This window comes from Dipodomys spectabilis, unplaced genomic scaffold, assembly GCF_019054845.1.
Source record: "Dipodomys spectabilis isolate Male_0828 unplaced genomic scaffold, ASM1905484v1 ptg000096l, whole genome shotgun sequence".
NCBI lineage: Eukaryota > Metazoa > Chordata > Mammalia > Rodentia > Heteromyidae > Dipodomys > Dipodomys spectabilis.
Window position 1 is genome coordinate 31,691,452 of NW_024870773.1, and position 22,110 is coordinate 31,713,561.

At 40.4% G+C, this 22,110-nt stretch overlaps 1 protein-coding gene across 3 annotated transcripts in view; it reads left to right on the plus strand.

Moving 5' to 3' along the window:
• Nrp1 (neuropilin 1) overlaps positions 1-21,634 on the plus strand; it is a 172,251-nt gene extending 150,617 nt beyond the window's left edge. For 2 of the 3 annotated variants that reach the window (XM_042685935.1, XM_042685936.1), the window contains exons 14-17: positions 1,117-1,388; positions 2,118-2,214; positions 4,650-4,700; positions 6,698-9,635. In XM_042685935.1, the coding sequence (XP_042541869.1) occupies positions 1,117-1,388; positions 2,118-2,214; positions 4,650-4,700; positions 6,698-6,987 (710 nt within the window). In that variant the 3' untranslated portion in view covers positions 6,988-9,635. Of the gene's footprint in view, positions 1-1,116; positions 1,389-2,117; positions 2,215-4,649; positions 4,701-6,697; positions 9,636-21,623 lie in introns of those variants that run through there. The other variant, XR_006148365.1, reaches the window with a different exon arrangement.
• The last annotated feature ends 476 nt before the right edge of the window (positions 21,635-22,110 follow it).

Consider the following 22,110-nt stretch of genomic DNA (forward strand, 5'->3'; position numbering starts at 1 on the left):
CCTTGCATTCTTGCTTGCTTTTTTACTTGATTGGCACTCTCTATCACTTAGCCACATCTCTACTTCCAGCTTTTGACTGGTTAATTGGAGAGTAGAATCTCACAGATTTATCTACCCTAGCTAGCTTCCAATCTCAGTCCTCAGATCACTACCTCCTGAGTAGCTACAGGTGTGAGACACCAGGATCCAGCAATCATTGGTTTTAATATAGCATCCTGGTGGGATCTTAAAAGGCAGTGCAGCAAGGAAAGAAAGCTGACCACTAACACGCCTACCTGCACCTAAACACTGATGGCGCTGAAAATCAAATAGGAGGATATGCCCACATATGCACAGTGTAAAAGTCCCTGGCAGGTACTAGACCTCTGGGACAGCCAACAAAACATCCTGCTATCCACTGAGGCCTGAGTATCACACTCACGCTTACATCAGGTAGGGCATTAGGGTCCATGATTTCTATTTGCAGAGCAAACAGTGAACCACCATTGTGTGTTTAGACCAGGTGGTGGCAGGAGGAAACATTCCCATTGGGAGTAATTAAAAGCAAAGCCAACAGTCAGTCTTACTGATTCAGCAAGTAGCACTGTTGCCAAAGTGGCATGTTCTAATGAACCTCAAAACCAGCCTTTCCCCCACCTTCAGCCAGAAGGATACTGGATACAAATAGGGCTCACTGTGGACAATCTAACTCTGAGTATATTTAAGGAAATGATAGGGCAGTCATATAAACTAAATGAAAATAAACAGAATTTGGAAGAGAAGATGGTTAGGTTATTTGGAAAATGTACAGTACTATCAGGAAGTCCTTGTAAATCAAGCACCATCCGTCAACAGAAGTTCTGCTTCCCACATAATAAATACAAAGAGAAGTCTACATCAGTGCATTGTATGTCTGCATTTAACATGGGTACTACAGAAGCAGCTAAAACTTGGGTCAAAGATGTGATCTGTCAGTGTAGACCCCCAATAACTGTCCACTCTGCTGTTTTCTCTACCTGTTCAAGTCCTTGGTGTTCAGTCCAGGAAATAGTTTTGATGGATGGAGGTCAACAGGAAGAAGACAAGGAAGCTATATATTCGACTTCTCTCCCTAACAATTTTTTTTTGCCATAGCAGGAGATGGAAACTTCATCTATTCTCAAGCTGATGAAAATCAGAAAGGAAAAGTGGCCCGCCTGGTGAGCCCAGTGGTTTATTCCCAGAACTCCGCCCACTGCATGACCTTCTGGTATCACATGTCTGGTTCTCATGTGGGCACACTGAGGGTCAAACTGCGCTACCAGAAACCCGAGGAGTATGATCAGCTGGTGTGGATGGCCATTGGTCACCAGGGAGATCACTGGAAGGAAGGGCGTGTTTTGCTCCACAAATCTCTGAAATTGTACCAGGTATGGCCTTTCCCTAGAGGCAACAGCCTCTAAAAATACTAAGGCAATGTCTGCAGGCTTACACAAGTGACATACAAGAACCATTGAAACATTTTATCAGGTGTTTCTAAAACCTGAGCTTCATCTTTTTGGCATACTTCACAGCCTCCTGGCTTCTAGATATAGAACCAGTTTATTAGGGCAGAGGGCAAGTACTTCATTATAATCTGTTTCTGAGCTATGACAACCATCATTCAGTTATTTGCTGACCCTACTACCCTGTTTTAAAATTGATCATATAAAAACAAAAAAAAAGTGAGTGCTAGCCACTATTGGCTCACACATGTGATCCTCAGTACTCAGGGGGCTAACATATGAGGATCTGGTTTGAAGCCAGCCTGGGCAGAAAGCTTTGTGAGACTCTTATCTCCAATTAACCACCAAAGTCCCAGAAGGGGGGCTGTGGCTCAAGTGGTAGAGCACCAGCCTTGAGCAAAAAATCCAAGTGATTGTATAAGGCTCTGAGTCCAAACCCTAGTACTAGCACAAGAAAAAAAAAAGATGGCACAAGTTTTATGTTTATGTCATCACCAAGCAGCTGGCATGAATTGATGAGTGAAGATTGTTGTTAAAGAAAATTGCATGTATTTAATTTGTGTAACTTGGCTCCATAAGCCTTAGCAAGCACTTTTGAAAACACTTATTTGGGATGAGTATTTAAATACTGTGAATGTGATCTTGTTTTGTTAGGTGATTTTTGAGGGAGAAATCGGAAAAGGGAACCTTGGTGGCATTGCCGTGGATGACATTAGCATTAATAACCACATTTCACAAGAGGACTGCGCAAGTAAGTATGATTTTGGTGTAAAAAGCAAGAATGGTCTTACCCTGAGCCAGATTGTTTAATGTGACAGCCTTTCTCTTACACATGTGGATCAAAATTCAAGTATGGACTCTATGCATATCATATGAAATTCATATGCTGGAGAGATAGGGCATAAAATCAGGTCAGTTTGCCTTAAGCTTTTCCATTGCCTAATGTGGTCTGATTCATGTCTCCAAACTTCATAAATAGTGTGGAATCCAAAGACAAGAAGAAAGACTCCGTTTACAAAGCTATATCTGGCATACCAAAACATTTTGATGAAAAGTAGAGAGCTTAGACATCTGGATCATTCCACATATCTGAGCGTATAAACAAAACAGCAGGCCTTTGAAAATTTTGATCGCAGTGAATTTAATTAACATTACATTGTTAATGAATCATAGAAACCAGCATTCTTTGCTTTATTGCAGATAAGTAGATGTTTCAGGCTCTAAAGCTAACTAGAATGACTTAAAGGATCAATGTGATTCATAAACTCTGGCTAGTATTTTATGGTATCCCTTATGGTAAGACATAGGGATAGAAGTGTGACATGGAAAACCAATTCATATTCCCTAGTTCTTGATATATAATTACAGATAGCATCACTAATGGCAATGTAATAGCACAGAGATTAGTCTTAAGCTCCATTTGCTACACTTAAAGTTTTGTTATATATCATTATGTAATAGGATGTTAATTATAACAAAATGGAATAAGCCTATTGAACAAATTTAAGACAAAGCAGCTTGTTGATTATAATGGGTTTTTGGTCATTTCAGCAACTTACAAAGCTTTTATTATACAATATATTGAATATATGTAATCCTTAAAGTAGCAATAATTTGACACTATCCATTGTAGGAATTGGAAAAAATAGAGACTAGTGAATAAAGGTCTGCTTTTTCATTCTATGTAAGAAAATCTACTTTAATATTACACTACTTAGCAAATCTTCACAAAAATGGTACAGTTTAATATTTCAATAGCAGCTCTTTCACAAATTTCTCATATGCAAATCTATACCGTGATTAAAATGTATTTCATATAATTGCACAGTGTATGTAAATTATTGCTTTGCTATTCCAAGATGAGAGGAATGATGGTGAGTCTTAGGGATAGAAGAGCAAGCCCCACAAACCAAAACAAAGAAATAAAGCTCAGTTTAGAGCAATAGGCTTTAACTGATCACATACTGCTTGCAAAGCAGTGTGCCAGGTGTAAATGGAGAATTAGACTTGATGAGGCTTTTTCTTTTCATGTGCTTCATCTTTTGAGCTGCAGATACTATCAAGTCTTGTACTCAGAAAGACACAACTAAAGCTCACGTATTAATAAAAAAGTGTTTAAGATAAAGGTCTGGAGATATAGCTCAATGATGCAATGTTTGTTTTGCACCACTCTGTGTAAGTATGTATAAGGCCCCAAGTTCCAACACCAACACTTTTTTAAAAGTCTAAGATAAGTATACAATTATTAAACAAATATACATTTTGCGCCTATAGCTATGGATTCTATAAGAATATCAACTATTTATTAGTCATTTGTTCCCATAGCAAATACTTATTAAAGCATCTGTTACATGCTACACATTATTTAAATGCTAGGATACAACAGAGAACAAACTGCTCTCCTCAGTGCCACCAGAGACTGTACTTTTTACTTTTCCCATAGAACTTTATTTGCTTTATTTATTGATTCATCCATTTACTACTACCACTACTACTACTACTACTGCTGCTGCTGCTGCTGCTATTATTTCTAACAGTGCTAGAGCTTGAACTTGGGGTCTTGTACTTGCTTGAATTGCTTGGCTAGCTGGCACTCTACCACTTGAGCCATGTCTCCAGCCCAACTTTTTATTGGTTTATTGGAAATAGAATTTCTGGAGTTTTCTGCCTGGGATGGATTCAAACCAAAGTCCACATGATCTCAGCATCCTGACTTGCTAGGATTACAGGCTTGACACACCAGCACCCAACTCATTCATTCATTTTTTGATTACATAAATAGTCTCTTACTACAGAGCTACCTGGAAAGCTGATTCAGCACATCTCATCCAAATTGTGGCGTGATAGCCACAGTTCCAACTCCACTTCTGTTCCCTCTGTTCATCAGACTCCCCCATGTTCCAGATGCCAAAATGCTGTCTCTTTATCCTTCAGTCTGCTAACAGCCACTGGGATTTTCATGTGACTCTCGTCACCAATTTCAGTCATTTCACTTGGACTGTGTTACTATTGATTTGAACTGTACTAAAAAATATAAAGGGAGTCTAGGAGCAGCTCTGTGTGTGTGTGTGTGTGTGTGTGTGTGTGTGTGTGTGTGTGTGTGTGTGTGTGTGTGTGGTCTGTGAATACCATATTTTGTTGACAGCTCAAATATCTTTTTTTTTTCAATTTTCCTTGACTTGGTAGAACCAGCAGACCTGGATAAAAAGAACTCAGAAATTAAAATTGATGAAACAGGTAACTATGCCTTGATTGCCTTTCTTTTACAGCTTTCATTATGTTTATGAAGAAACTTCTGGAATTCTAATATACTTGTATGTCAAAGCAGTTCAGAAAAAACAAACATCTGTGTCCAAAGCCTGAGTATGAGGGCCTTTGTCGGTGTCACTGGGACCTTTCCTAAGCAACAGAGAGATAGGGCACATGTGTGCTAAGCCGCCTGTCATAAGCAGTTGAGTAGGTAGAAGTGTGCTCGCCCTGGTCTCCTCTGCCTGAGCTTTATGACTAATGGATAACCAAGTGAAACTCATATTCTACAACTGAAAACTAATGAAGACTATCTTCACTTCAAATTATTTTAAACTAACTGAAATTCTTGCATCTGGTTGATAGGCAAGTGGGATCTAGAAGATAGCAGAGGCCTCTTTCTGTGCTTATCTCTTCAACTCGATCCATCTTTTCTACTGGAGCTCTGGTTTAATGATGATATTAGTATTGAGTAGCTACATTACAAGTACTTCACCACATTGTGTCACTTAACACTCTCAGGATGCCCCCATTTTACAGATGCTGACAAAAGATATAAATGATGAAGGTAATTAGGTGGTTAGCTCTGGAACCTGTGCTTTCATTGAACTCTGTTGTGTGATGAAATGCAAAACATTTGATTAGACCTAGGCATTGCCTGGTGTTATTTTATTCCCAGAAATATCTTCACCTCCCTGGCCAGCACTGTAGATTGTTAACATTTGCTCCAGCCTCGCTCATGTCTGCTGTGAGCAGTGCTGTACCCAAATTGTCACTGCTCATCCCCATGGATTGCCATTAAAAATATAGTCCTATGTAGTCAGGCACAACTCAGAGATAAGTAAATACAGTATGGTGCTATTGGAAATATCAGCCCCTTACCACATCTACTCAGATGTGAGCTTTATTAGAAGTTGTTTCAAAATATTATTTCATTAAGAGAGAATAGTAATATGTCCCCAAGGCCAGTTCTCCTTTGTTCCGGGACTGGCATCTCCTATTTTTAGTTTTTGTTGATTGGAATCTTTGTTGATCAGAGCTCCATTAAGTAAACACCACACAAGTTGCACATTCACATTTCAGTCCTGGTTCCAGGACCAGGTAATTAGGCTCAGAGCTCCCTTGTTAATAACTTCTTGTGTTCCACTCTAAAGAAAACACGTCCCCAGTGACTTAGCTGCAGAGTAGCGTGACCGCCTCCAGCAAAACTACCATGGGTGTGGATTTGCTGTGATTCCATACCTTCTATTCATCACTGTGCAGACATAGTTCCACGATTTCAACCCAAACCTTTGGCACATGTTAGCAGCGAGTATTCCCATGTTTTAGAACATGTCTCCTTCAGTGAAACTACTGCAGATGGTAGGGAAACTTATTCACCTGCCTGTTTTTCCAGATGGGAAAATGAGCACAGGTGTAAGCCATGCTAGACCACCCCCAAACAGAACATGGACAGCAGCACAGTGCTGAAGGCTTCGGCCTGCCTGGTTTAAGGAACAGACATATGCACGAGGACTGTTTAAATCCATTGTCCATCTTATCCCCCTCCCAACACACACACACACACACACACACACACACACACACACACACACACACACAAGGTTAAGATGGGATTGAGTATTTAGAGTCTAGCAGCAATGGGGATTGCATGCAGTCTGCACAGAAGCAGAACCTCATGTTCACTGCTCATGCAGAATCAGTTATTTCCCTGTGCTGAGCTGTCTGGAGGTATCCCAGAATTCTCCTCTCCCACACCTTCACTCCTCATTTGCTCAGACATTAAAAACCAATAGATAGATAGATAGATAGATAGATAGATAGATAGATAGATAGATAGATAGATAGATAGATAGATAGATAGGTAGATAGGTAGATAGGTAGGTAGCATGTGATTTCCTATTTCCTTTCTTTTGCTGGATCTTTCAGTCTGCTCTTGCCTGGTCCACTGATGGCATTCATGAAACCAATCTTGTTTTGCTTTCTAGGGAGCACCCCAGGATATGAAGGCCACGGGGATGGTGACAAGAACATCTCCAGGAAGCCAGGCAACGTGCTCAAGACCTTGGACCCCATTCTCATCACCATCATAGCTATGAGCGCCCTGGGGGTCCTTCTGGGGGCTGTCTGTGGGGTGGTGCTGTACTGTGCCTGTTGGCACAATGGGATGTCAGAAAGGAACTTGTCTGCCCTGGAGAACTATAACTTTGAACTTGTGGATGGAGTGAAGTTGAAAAAAGACAAACTGAATACACAGAATACCTACTCAGAGGCATGAAGGTGGACAGAGGCGAGAAGACGCGGGGCGTCAGAGGACTGTAGTAGAAGGAAAAGTGGCGCGTGTGGGGAACTGTGTGCTATCTGCTTTCACTGTCCGGGCTGGGAATAAGTGTGTTGATGACGCCGAGCCAGGCTTTTCTCAGGAGCTTCAATGAGTATGGCCGACAGACGTGAACAAGTGAGCTGTGTTAAACAATCGGAATTGTGCACAGTCAGCTTTCTTCTCTTGGTTTCATTTGGATAATCAGATGCTGGTGTTGAGACCAAGTGTAATTGACTTACTGATTCATTTCAATTCCTCCTTCCCCTTCTCTCTCTCCTCTTCCTGTGATGGATTCTGTTCAGAAACTGCAAAATCCAAGATGCTGGCACCAAGTGTATTCAGTGGGGCCCCTCTGATGGACGTGCTACCTGTAGCCCAGTGCCCAGAACATATTAGCGTCACTGCATTCCAGTGGACTTCTGAAGTTGTTCCTGTGTGTAATTTACCCACGTCGTGCATAGGCAAAGAGGGATTAGGATGCTTTATTTTAAAAAGTACTGTAGGCTCAGTACTGATCTAGTGTGTCAGCTCTGTTTACGAAGCAATACAGTCAACTTTTCTTGATGTTTTCCAGTGTTGTACTAAAATCTCGTGCTTGTGACCTCCACACCCCACACCGAGCCATCCCTAGACCCCACTGGCACCTGAGTGCACTGCTGACAACCACAACAAAAAGTCCTTGGCACTGGCTAGTCTCTGTCCTCTCAAGTGCCTTTTTGTTTGTACTGGTTTGTTGTATTCCATTCCCGATCCACTCTGTTTCTCGCTAGGGAAAGCCCTCCTCACAAATCAAACCTGGTGGCCCACTGACTACAAAGAAAGTATATTTTAGTGTGAGACGTCAGCCCCTCCCACCCGGGAAAGGCAAGGGCTCTGAAGATTTGGCAATGTGGCTTAATTGTTCTGCTTTTTTCTATAGTTCGATTTCATGTCTCTTGACCCTTTTGTATAAAGCTGCAATATTCTCTCTTATTGTTCTTTCATATGGAATGTATTTTCAAATGTAAACTCTTGGCTCTTTCCTCTCTCCCTCTCTCTCTCTCTCTCCCTCTCTCTTTCTCTTTCTGTCTCTCTCTCTTTCTCTGTCTTTTTCCCCTCTTAGAATTTAAGCATTTGCCATTGTCCAGAAAAGAACCTTGCAGCTTTAACCTGCTGGCGATGGCAAACCATTTTACTAGACTTTATGTTTTAAAATAATTAAACAAAGGGGGATTCCTAACTTTTCCCTCCAAAGTCTAACTTTGGTTTTCTTGTTAACTGGTTAAAGTGACAGTATCTTTTTTCCTTAAGCCATTTGTCTGTCAGTCATGATCAGAGTGATGTGTGATGTTTGCATTTAATGGGAATAGTGATAAGTTGAGGGAAGAAAATCATGCTAATTAGACTTCAAGTCAGTCCCAAAAGAAGGAAGGAATAAAACCTTCAAAATATATAAATAACATGGAATTTTTACATCTAAATATGCAAAAATGACCCATGAGAACCTTCTTTTTTTAATATTGAGTCAGACAAAGGAAATGGAATGGAGAACAGTTAATTTAAGAAAGAAACTATAAATCCTAATGTCTAGGGGTAAAGTAGTTTAAGATAAGGGGAAAGGGACATATAATAAACAAATGTCTATTAGAAACCCATTCAACAGCAACCTTAAAAAAAAAAAACAGTTGAATGAATGCTTCTAGAAACTTCTAATAGCTGACACAAAAGCCTGCCTTGGGCTGGTAAGACCAAAGCCTCCCTCAGCACAGAGAAATAAATATCATACAGACAGCATATGAAATAACCCAAAGAAGCTCTGGTTGCTTTCAGTGTATTCTTGTGCTATGTTCAATGCAAGGCTTTTTGGATCTTTCTCCATTCCTGAGTTGCTGTAGATCTCACTCAGATACCTTTGTTGGCAGTTATATTTGCATTCTGAATGGCATAGTACAGTCATCTTGGTTTAATTGGATTGAGAATTCCTTTGGTTCCAGGAAAGTATTGATCAGCAAGAAAGAAGCATAGACTTTTTTTTTGTTCCCTGGAGCATTTATTCCCTTGTAATCATACCAGGAGAAAAAGCATTAAGTAAGACTAGATTTTGTTTTTAAGGCAACAGATTTATTAAATGTTGTTCCCGGCCAAGGAAAAATGATACTGCAACTTTAAATTTTAAAGTATCTTGCACTGATAAATATATTTAAGAATTATATGTTTATAAAGTTATTAATTTGTAAAGGCAGTGTTACAAGATGTTCAGTTTATATTGTTTTAGATTGTTTAGTAATTTTTAAAGGTGTAAAATAACATATTTTTTCTTTATTGAAATCTATAAAACTTTCTGTAGTAAAATTTTTTCATTTTACTGGTATATTATTGCTTCATGTTTTGTACCATCATAAAATTTTGTGCAAATTTTTTTTACAGAATTTTTATTTTCTATGACAATATGACACTTGTAAATTGTTGTTTCAAAATGAACAGCGAAGCCTTAACTTTAAATGACATTTGTATTCTCAGACTGAGTAGCATAAAACCCACATAGAACTGAACTGTAACTTAAATTCCAAACTATGACTACTACATTCCAAAGAAACAGTTGAATTAAACATTTTCATAAAATATCCCAAACCTGATGGCTTTTATTACATTAGCTCTGTTCTTATTAAAGAAGTCGGTGTTTTCCCATCATGTAATAACTTTCAAGAGTTCCTTTCTTAAGCTCTATTTTGAAACAAATCTCACAATGAACCGTGAATAAGAAGATATATTTCTAAAAGTGGAAGATGAAACCAAATGGAACATTATGAAGATAATGAGACAATTAGACTGTAGAAGTAGAAATTATTCAGGCTGTGTGTCCAGTATTTTGTTTTCTACTTGGTAGACTTTGTGTTATGATATACACAAGTAACTGTTGGTAAGTTTTATTCTTATAGCAAATATGCCTGTTTAGACATGTATCTATACTCAATAAGATAAAGGGGAAAATTGAGCAGAATATCACAATGGGTTATTTTGTAACTCTTGGGAAAATGAATTTTCTGTGCAGGATCAAAACTAACAACAACAAAAGGCATAGACCTGTAGAGCCAAAGCATATTGAGTAAGGTCTTCAGAAAGATTATTATACTCAAAATTGATCCAGACTAACAAGGTTTTTTTTTTTTTTTCTCTGTCCCCCGTGAGATGTAGAAAAATTACTCACAAGGTATAGGGAATCCATAAGGAGTGAACTGCTCCAGACAGCTCTGCTCAGTGACTGTTTCCTCCACTTCCTGCTATTCCCTAGACACTTTGGGCATCTCCCAGTATATAACTAAGGACAGAATTATTGCTGTATGGATTTATAGATGTCTGCTTAGACAGAAGTCATCAATAAAGGTAAAGCCAGGTAATCGTTCTTCTGAAGTTAAGTTCTACTGACACTCATGGATGTTTCCAGAAAACAGAGACTTGTAAGGAGTCTATCAAAATTAGTCAAGACATACTTTCTGCACAATGCCATGGACTAATATCTCTGATTCACTGTTTGAGAAGACATTAAAAATAAGTACTTTTTACTCCTTTTCTATCAGTTAGCTGGCTAAGTTTTTCTTTACATTTGATAAGGTAAGTTGTTGGATAAGTTGACTTCCTAGTTCAGGAATTAAATACCAGATAACTGATACATTCAGCTTAAAGCATGAACATTATTTACTGCCCTGTCTCCTGTCTTTGGTAATAACTTCATGCCACTAAAACTAAATTGCCCTGTATCTCCATGCAAATCAAAGGCATTCCTGAATGTTTCCATTCCCTAATGTTTCTGTTTCCCGGTGTTAATTATAACAGTGTGACATTAAAAAGCAGTTCTGTCAAGAGTTACCTCCAGATACCTAAATTAGATCCACTAAAGAATCTTAAGCAGATTGCAATTTCGGGGCTGAGAAGTCTGAAGGGAGAAGAAATTGTCAGATGGAGTGAAACAGCACCAATTGCATGTGAGACCAGGATAATGCACTTTTTATTCTCCAGTGTTCCAAAGACAAACTACAAAATAGTATAGATAACAGCACCCTATCATCACACACTAACTTCTCTGTCAACAAGTCCCTGTGAACCAATCAAGTCACAGGGATGAAAGATCATGTCAACTATGGCGAAGCCATTGTGGTCTCTTTGTAACTGCTTCCTATAGTGGTTTCTGAACCCTCAAAGATGAGGGGAGACATCCCTGCCTGCAGAATCCCTCCCAGAAGAATGTTGTGAAAACAGCCAGTATTCATAGCAGTAGTACGTGTGTCTGTGTGTCTCTGTGTGTGTGTCTGTGTGCATGTGTGTTTATGTGGGGGGTGTGCAGATACTAGGAATTAATCTCAGGGCATGTGCTATACTCCAGGCCAGCACTCTAGCACTTGAGCCACAGCCCATTTCCAGCTTTTTGGTAGTTCATTGGAGATTCATGGACTTTCTTGCCCAGGATGGCTTCAAACCACAATCCTCAGATCTCAGCCTTCCAAGTACTTAGGATTATAGGAATGAGTCACTGGCACCTGGCAATAATAAAATTTTATTATTCATTTATTCTGTTTAATAAAGGAGGAATCCAAAGTACAGATAGGTTGTGTGGCAATTCCAGGATATACTTGGCCTCTTTTCTGACTTCATGACTCCTACTTCCTGGTCCAGTGTTGTCCTGCAAGTTGTTCCCGATGGGACCTTGCTATCAATGGGTCCCATGAGGTAGCAGAAGCAGTTTCTTGGGCTGCCAACAGGAAGCTTACCGGCTATGCAGAATCTTGTGTAATACTGTAAACCTGCTGAACAATGTTTCCCTCCCGTGTTCAAGTCCCAGGACACACACACACACACACACACACACACACACACACACACACACACACACACACACACACACACAATCTCCTGATCTCCAAATCACTAAGTAGAAGAAGCCAAACGAGTCTCTTCTGAGAGGAGAAAGAGACTAATGCAGTATTTTGACGGATTAAACATCTCAGAGTGATACAGAAGCATAGCAGTCACCCCTCACTGTTCAGTCAGGCAAGAAGGACAAGTTTGAGGACAGTCAAACCCTTCTTTTTGAAAGAAATGGTCAAGCACTTGACAAGCAGTTTACCACTTTCTAAAGATGTTAAAATCCTAAGTGGTAAACCTAGACTGATCCCTATTTAATCTTTCCTGGACAATTTCTGATCTTGTTCCCTACAGGATCCTTACAGGATATGAGGAAGTATCAGATAGTTGAGACTGTGGTCAATAGTGGCTCCTGAAAGGAGTTTTCTACACAGAGTCTCTTGGGCACATCCCAATACAGTGGTACTTACTAGAATGTTGGAGCTCAACAAATGGATAATATTTATATGCAATAGCCAACTATCACTGCCTTCTTAATAGATTCGAAAAGTACACTTTGATTTGCTGGATTGGATTTGGACACCCTGCCCTGTGCTCTGCTACTGAATGTTTACCTTTGTGCATTTGAACAAGATGATTCCCTAGAATGGAGAGCAGGATCCTGGTTCCTCTTGATGCTCCTTTTGGGGTCTTTGGAGGTTTGAGTGTCCCATCCATCATCTTCCACAAGAGCCAACTCTGTGCCCTTTCTTCATAGCTCCATCTCCATCTTTCAGAAATGAGATGCAGCAGGACTAATGGTCTTAATGAAATCCTGTCAGGAAATCACTCCATTACCTATGAGACCTAGCATTATTCTAATTTGGCCAACCTCTGAAGATTTTCAATGATGATTAAATTAATTTGCCACTTCATAGCGTGATATTTTTAAAGCAGATTTGATAATTATCTTCAGATGTTTTGAAATTCTTTTTGCTATGATCTAAACCCTCCAGCTGAAAGGGAATTTCTTTTTAGTCTTAAACACAATTTTCCTTGGGTGGACTTTAAATTTTATCTAGATTTAAGCCACCCCCAAATCCTATTACAGATGGAGCTTTCCTAAAATGAAAATTCAGAATTCTATCCTTATGGTTTAGCTCTGAAATGTCCCCCTAAATGCCATCTGTCAAAATTTGATAGCCGGGGTAGTGATGTTCAGAGGTAGGGTCAGTAGGAGGTGACTGGATCAAGAAGGTTCTGACTTCATCAATGGACTGATCCATTTAGGGATTTAACACTTCATGGGATATTTGGAGGTGATGGAAAAACTTCTGTGTGTATAATGGTTCTGGGTCTTGAACTCAGGGCCTGGACACTGTCTCTGAGCTTTTTTTTGCCCAAGGCTAGCATTCTACCATTGGAGCCACAGCCCTACTTGCTGCTTTTTGAGTGGTTAATTGGAGAGAAGAGTCTCACAGGCTTTACTGTCCAGGCTGGCTTCAAGCACAATCCTCAGAACTCAGCCTCCTGAGTAGCTACATGGTAGATTACATGGGTGAGCCACCAGCACCCAGCATACTTCACTATATTCTTTAATTATTTGTTTTATTGCCTATCTATGTTAACACATGTATATTTCACAAACAGATACAAGTTTCATGGACATGGTGTCTACCATCCATAGCATATAGGATAAATAATACTTGCCACAGGAGAGATGTGAAGTAAATTTTTGTTGAAATGAGCCATGGTGAGCATTTAGAAATGAGAAACCAGGGCACAAAGTTGGGGCAAGTTCTAACAGGTTTACGAGAATAGTCTTTTTACTGTAGCAAGAACCAAAGAAATTGAAGTGTTGGGGGTGGGGGTGCAGAAATTCTTAAATTCCTTTCATACTCTGTTGTTTTGGAATTTCTCTCTGAAAGAATGACGACTCTGCCAGTACCTATCTTTTCTATAGAAAGAGGCAATCCTCCTGCTTAAATTTCTTTTTAAATTTTCTACTGGCAACATCCTCACCACATAGGATTCATTACATGTGCAATCACCAGACTCCCAGAGGAGCCATCAACAACTGTGGGAAAATGAGCTTTCTGGAAACTTTGCAGAAAATGGCATGTGAGGTTAGCACTATGGGAGGCCAAGAGAGACAAAAAGATTCAAGTGGTTTAATACTCATGAGCTGCTATTTGAAGAACTATTTGATGATTAAATTCAGACAATTCAGAAATGAGTTGAAAATAAGGACGCCAAGCATGAAGAATTTGGTAAAAGCGTGAATGCTAAACTACGTGAGAATCATATTTGCATTACAGAATGTGACTGTGATAAATCTGAATAATGGAAAACTGAGAAGATAACTAATTCTCTCTCTTTCTCTCTCTCTCTCAAACACACACACACACACACACACACACACACACACACACACGTGCATATTAATCAGGCTATGAGAGATTACTAACATTCTCCTCTTCCCAAAACCTCCTCTCTCAAAGGAAAGACTCAGGTCAGAACTTTATTTTATTTATTTATTTACTCACTTTTGTGCCAGTCCTGGGGCTTGAACTCAGTGCTGGGACCTGTCCCTCAGCTCTTCAGCTCAAGGCTAGCGCTCTACCACTTGAGCCACAGCGCCACTTCGGGCTTTTTTCTTTTTGCTTATGTGGTGCTGGGGAATCGAACCCAGGGCCTCATTCATGCAAGACAAGTGCTCTACCACTGAGCCACCTTCCCAGCCCCCCCACCCCCAGCTTCTTTTGTGCAGTCTAGTGTTCTACCAGTTGAACCATAGCTCCACCCACCATTTTTTAAGTTGTTTATTGGAGATGAGTCTCTCAGACTTCCCGACTCTAATTGGCTTCAAACAATGATCCTCAGATCTCAAACTCCTGAGTAGTCAGTGTTACAGTAATAAGCCATTGGCGCTTGGCTTAGAACAGTTTTTGTATGTTTGTTGTTACTATTATCTTTAACCATTGTACAAAGGGGTTCCAAGTCAACATGTCAGCTTATGACATTGTTCTCTCCAAACTCTTCCAGCACCATCCATCCCCTCAGTTCCATTTTCAGACATGTTCATTTTGGTTCCGAATTTTAAATTAGAACTTTTAAATTAGAATTTTTTGAATTATTATAACCACTTAAAATTTAAAATATTAAAAGGAAATTCTTTCCTAATTTCTTCTTCTTTGAATGTAAAGTTATTTTAAAGTAACTAATTCCATTAACAGTAAAGAATCATTCTTGAAGCTTCAACATTTCCTTTTGCTAGTTTTTCCTAGTATGTTTGAGTGAAATTAAGTATTAAATTTTTCGTTCAAATTGCATGTATGTCAATTATACAAAAATCATGTATCCATTTAAACATTCTATATTACACCTTTATAGCTCCCATAATAGGAATTTGGTAGAGCTTTACTCTCATTCTCTTGTACTTCAAAAACTTTACAGTAATAGTCATATAAAAAGACACTGATATTGGTCTGATAGGAAAACAATATGCCATGGCAAATAATTGAACATCTTTATGTGCTTGCTTTGCCGTATGTTTTTCCTTCTCCCCTCATTTTAGCAGGCAGCCAGCTTGGTAATTCCTTGCCTATAGCTTTTTTGCAGATGACAGGCAGCTGAACCGAACTTCATAAAAGCACCAATCTACTGTAAAATCACTCTTCAGTGTTTGAGTTGAATGACAAAAGGAAATGGACTTGTGGGTCAAGGACCAAAGGGAAAGGAAATTTCATCAGACTGGAAATGGCAGGCAGGCCTCTGGGTTCTGCATGCCGTGGTTATACCTGAGAAAGGTGAGCTCCACTGATATGTCAGCTTAAACTTTCTAGTGCCTAGAAGGTGGGAAAATTACCAGATTTTAAAACAAAATTCAAATGAATATTTATTACTTTCTAAAGGAGAGTACTTTCTATAATAACCAAAGGAAGTTAAGTTCTGCCTGTCTGCTCTCCTCTGGAGTTACTGGCACTAGTAGGAAGATAACAAGTTAGCTAATCAGAACACTGGCAGGCATTGTCTCATCTCATCATCCTGATCTTCACAGACACAGGACCACAGAAGGATGGCATGGAAAAATATTGGGCCAATAAGATTGTCTGGAAAGGGAGAAAGCCAGGAACATCTCTGAATTAGGGACCCGGATACCCAGAGAAAGTACAAAGAACCGACTTCTAAAAGATAAGGGAGCATGACAACACAAAAGCTAGTCACATAGGTGCTCATTTCAGAAACCCGTCCCACTAGAAAAGTGAGGTTTTTGAACCAATAAAATTGTCAATTCACGAAGCTATTACATGATAGGTCAAAGCTTGAGAGTTGACAGGCGAAAAATATGCGTTCAGTGAGTGAGAAGTAAATGAAGAATGAGTAATTGGGAAATGGAATGATTCACAGTGTCCGAGGTACCATGAAGGGCTGCCTAGATAGTTATACTTGGCCAGCCAAACCTATTGACTTGAACAAATGCTTATGAAAACAGGAAAATGTAAAGGGCCTCATTAGCTTCTGTTTCAGAAACTATGTTAGAAGCAATTCTTTCTAGAAGTGAGACTCAGGTCAGGAAGTCTGGCTCAGGCCTGGCTTTTTCTACTGATGGTATAGACTTGGCACCTGCTCTCCCTCATACATAATATATATATATATATATATATATATATATGTATATATATATATATTACTATTATTATCTCTTTAGGGATTACCATTCAACATGTCAGTTTATGAGTACAATGCATCTTGATCAGTATCATCCTTTCACAGTTCCTCCTCAGCCCTCCCAACCCCATCCTTCACATATGCTTAAGGGATGGCAGCTGGTATAAAGGTGGGTGCAGTGGTTCATGCCTTTAATACCAACTACTTAGCTCTCATCAAGGTGAAAGAGGCCACCTCTCAGCCAGTTAATTATCAGATCCATGGCAGACTTGGGCTCTTTGAAAGGGTCATGATTTGTACTTCACCTTCCTATAAAACCATTCTATTTCATCATAACTACTTCTTGGAAGTCCTTGTACTTGCATATGTTTAACTGCAACACTATGTAACAGGCAAAATGTTTGCCATATAATGCCAGAGAAAGCAAACATTATAAAAGGAAATATTATTAAGTTCAATTGTCTCATCACATTCTGAATTCCCTCTTTGGTAGAAGCTGTCTGTGAATACACAGCACGTGGCTAGGCCGACACATGCGGCTGCTCACCTTGGCAACCATTCCTCAGATCCAGAAGGACAGGAGGATGGAGGGAATGTTTATGAAATACAGATATGTGGAGCAGCATCAGCAGGCACAAAGGAGTCTCATTATGGAATCACAAGGTAAGTGCCAGTCCTAATGCACACCAGTGATTTGTCACACTCATAGTAGCTTTCTATCCATCCATGAAGCTACAGAGAATATGTTGGGCAAAGCCCATGTCAAATGCTACCATTGAGCCCCTCCAATGTACTCTTGGCAGAAGCCACAGAGAAGAAGCTACTGACCAGAAATCCTTTTCATGGATTTTTTAAATATATTTTATATAGAGAGAAAGACAGAGACTATATATATATATATATGTGTGTGTGTGTATATATATATATATATATATATATATATACACATATAGAGAGAGAGAGAGACAGAGAGACAGAGACAGAGAGATAGAGAGAGAGACAGAGAGGGGAACCTAAGCAACTCCATTTCACTTAAGACCCCCATCTCAGTTCTGCAACTTAACCCTTGATCCACTTCAGCCCCAATGCCTGGAATTACGATATCTGAAATTCCAGAACAGCCCCTCCTGGGGTCTGGTGACCATTATCTAAACCAGACACCCTACAGTTTAGCACCTATCCTCTTGAGACTCCCCTGTGGTGCAAGCCAACCAGTTTAAAGTACGTCAGCCCCCTTGATCTAACCAACAACTTGTTTCTGGTCTTTCCCATTTTGTAGTGCACCAATCATACTATAGAGTTGTTTTATGATTTTCCCACGGTTTGTAGTCATTTGTTACAAGAAGTTATGATGTATGCAAAGCCCCTGCCTTCCCTAAAAAAGTGTATAAAAAGTGCTGTAACCCTGGGCTCAGGGCCTCTCAGCGTTATGGGCTGCTGCTGCCTTGTAGGCCGGGGGGGGGGGGGGGGTGGTCGGGGTTGGGAGGACACCAAGCTCTAGCTTGCAATAAAGACTTCTTTGCTTTTACATTGATGACAGTCTCTGGTGGTCTTTTGGGTAAGGATTTCCGAATTCGGCTTTACTAAGTGCAAGTGATCCCATTTCACTTCTGAAACAAGTGACTGCTCAGTGCAGCAAAGCAACCTAAACCAATGTTAGCATTTATATAGTGATATTGAGCTGATTCAGTCAGTTTTCCCACCTAGTTAGCTATAGGTCTCCTGAATGATATACACTGTTTCCTTTTTTTATTTTGTGCAGATACTAGGGCTTGAACTCAGGATCTAGGCGCTGTCTCTTAGCTTTTTCTGCTCAAGGATGGCCTTCTACTTGAACCATGACTTTGATTCTGGCTTTTTGGTGGTAAAATAAAGATAAGAGTTTCACATACATTCCTGCCTGAACTGGCTTTGACTCATGATCCTCAGCTCTCAGCCGCCTTAGTAGCTAGGTGAGACAGGCATGAGACATCTGTGCCTGGCCACAAGCCTTATTTCTAAATTCACTCTCTTCTATTTGAGCAATAGGAATAAATGTATTAATAAATATGTATGTAAAGTTTTCAACTTTACACCCCCATTTCCAAACTCATACTACCTGTAAACCAACAAAGACTTATTTTGAATCCATCTTGTTCATATTTCCCCATAATACAGCATAGGCATGCACTTTGCCTTTGTCCTACTCAATAATACTCAAAATGTTGTTAGGTATAGTAGAGAGGGCAAAAGCATTGGCCTCAGAAGACATGAAGATATATATATATATATGTGTGTGTGTGTGTATATATATATATATATGTAATTGCTCTCTTCCTTCCTTCCTTCCTTTGTTCCTTTTTATCTAACTATAACTTATTATTTGGGTATTGGGGATTGCCGGTGCACCCATTGTAGCTCATACCTGCGGACCGACCTCTTCCCATCCCAGGTCACCATCACTATCTCAGCTTCTCTGAGATCAGCCTGAGTAAGATCATGAAACAGTCCTCTTGATCTTTCTGTGCCTGGCTTCTTTCCCTCGCTCAGTTGATCCTGGGCCTCCCTCTTCTCTTTCCTAGGAAGCGCCTTTCCACAGCACATTCTTTTTGCCTAGTCACCTCCTATTTAAACCCATATAAAGGCTTCTCTGACCCCCAGAATCTAAATTTGGGATGCTGTTATTCTCGTTAAATGACATTGCATCTGCCCCACATTGCACTTACTAATTTTAGAAACCCATGTATTTGAGTGACTGCTCATGTCTGCCTGCCTCCCCCACTGAGTCACAAGGACAGAAAGAAACCCAGACTGCTTTGTTCTTCACTGCATCCCTAGCACCTGACCCTAGGCCTGATACACCATAGGTTCTCAAAAATTCTGTGTGAATTGGGTATGGTGTCTCATGCCTTTAATACCAACTACCTGGGAAGTGGAGATCAAGAGGATCGCAGTTCAAGGCCAGCTCAGGTGAAAAGTTGACAAGACCTCCTATCAGTCAACTAAAGAGATGGGTATAGTGCCTGTTATCCCAGACCGTTCTGGGCCTAATTTGAAAAAATATCTAAAGCAAAAAGGGATGGGGGCATGGGTAAAAAGGTAGAGCACCTGCCAGCAAACACAAGAGCCTGAATTCAAATCCTAGTACTGACAAAACAACTATAAACACGTTGTGAGTAAACAAACTAAAAGCTGTGAATGAGTACAAAAGTTTAGAGCTCAGGAGGAGCTGAAGTGAGAATCAGACCAAGGAATTATTGGGGACAAGAGAGGGCAGGGTTAGTGCTAGCAGCAGGTGGACCACAGGAGGGGTTGAGAAAAGACAGTTTGAAGGAGCAGTAGGAGCAGGAGGCAAGAGAAGCAATCTGCCAGAAGAGACAAGGACTGAGCTACAGGAAGGAATCCAAGTCCTAGAGAGGAACTGGATCCTTGCTAGCCAAGTCTCCACCCACAGAGGCCTTCTCTCCTTTAGCATGCTATTAACAAGAGTCCAAGACCCCATCTCAAAGCCATGAAATTCCCAGCACCTTTTCTCTCACATCTCCCCCCTGCTTCTCTGTGGCTCACGCCTGTAATCCTAGCTACTCAGGAAGCTGAGATCTGAGGACAGCAGCTCAAAGCCAGCCTCCATGAGTGAGACTCTTATCTCCAATAAACTACTCAAAAAAAGCCAGCAGTGCCGCTGTGGTTCAAGTGGTAGAGCACTAGTCTTGAGAAAAAAATATGTCAGGCACAGTGCCCAGGCCCTGAGTTCAAGACCAGGGCCCACGTGCGTGCATTTGCATGTACACACACACACACACACACACACACACACACACACACAATAATGCTTCTCTCTTTCATCTTGATTCAGTGGATTCTCATCTCTCTAGAGCCTGATGAGCAGACCTGGGTTTCTTCTTTCCTCCCGAAACCATATTTACTACAATAGGCAACAGTGTGTAAGTAGAGAGCACAGCACCATTCCCTCCACCTCCGAGCATTCAGGGATTGTTATTTTTATTAATTTTAATTTTTTTTGCCAACTCAGGGCCTGGGCGCTTATCCCTGAGCTTTTGTGCTCAAGGATAGTCCTCTACCACTTTGAGCCACAGCTCCATTTCTGGCTTTTTGATGGTTAATTGGAGATGAGTCTTCCAGACTTTCCTGCCTGGGCTGGCTTTGAACTTTGATCCTCAGATCTCATCCTCCAGAGTAGCTAGGATTACAAGTATGAGCTGCCAGTGCCTGGCCACTGGCAGGTCATTTTTGGTAGCACAGTTTTACTTAGAGTTTGGAAGTGAAATGTATGTATAATTGTTAAAGCCATATCTTTATCAAGTGACTTTAACATAAAGGTGCGCAAGACACATCCCCTAAAGCTCCATGAGTAGCTATTTCTACTTTGAGATAGTCATGGTACAGCTCAGTAGGTTTTCTTGTGTGTGTGTGTGTGTGTGTGTGTGTGTGTGTGTGTGTGTGCGTGCGTGCGTGCGTGCGTGTGTGTGTGTGTGTGTGTGTGTGTGTGTGTGTCTTCCAGTAAGAATTTTTTGGTGAGACCCAGTATCAAGGGGAAGATGGAGAGGAAGACTTCAGTGGGAACCCAAGGCAGCACTGAGGAATCCTGTAAATAGCAGCTCTTTGGGTATGATAGTATACAGCTAGAATCCTCGCACCTGGAGTTTGAGGCAGGAGGATTTTGAGTTCAAGGACAGCATGTGTAACATAGAGAGACCATGCCTCAAATGAAAAAATCATGGAGAGATGATTCCTGAAGTTCCTAGAATTGTAGGTGATATTAGGAGCTATAGGGTAAGAAGACCTAATGAAATTATATGGACAGAAATTGATGCATTCCCAGTAGGATTAAAACTTTTTCATTTTGAAAAACAACAGTTGTATTTATTTATTCTGTGCCAGTGTGTCTGCATGCTGTTCTAAAGTGTCAAAGTAAAACTACATCAGCAGAATCCGTGCACTTGGAAAAGGCTCAGGAGCTCACCATCGCCTAGCACACAGGAACATGGACTCCTGGTGCTTCAGCGCAGTGGTGGCATCTCCATCTGCATGTGACCGAGGAGCAGAGAGGAAACCCAGGAACTAAATTAGTAGACTGATTCCTTTGTATGCCTAATATTAAGGTTATGCTATGGGATTTTAGTTATATTCTGTTGAAAGAGGTTGTATAGATTTTGTTGTTTATGGAAAGCACTAAGTGTTTTGAAGACTCTTTATCCTAAAAACAAATCCACAGTTAATCTCTAGACAGCATTGAGTAGCCCCAAGAATGGAGTATAGAAGAGTCATATGCAAGAATGTAACTACATTCTACAACTTGCCCTATTTAATAATTCTCCTCTGCTAATGAGCCTGACAGACTACTTATCACCACCTCCTGGCTTCATCACCAAGATTGCCTTCAGGGTGCTGTGCCCCCTCTGCTTGCCACAGGAGATCATAATTGAGCCATTTCTGCATCTCTGGTCACCCTCATGTTCTCTGAGGAGCATCCTCTCAACAGTCATCCTCTGGGTAGATATCGACACTAAACCTCTCCCTTGGTATTTACTTGTTGTTTACTTGTTCCATTATTGCTACACACAGAGAGATTATTTTATTTTTCTTTCC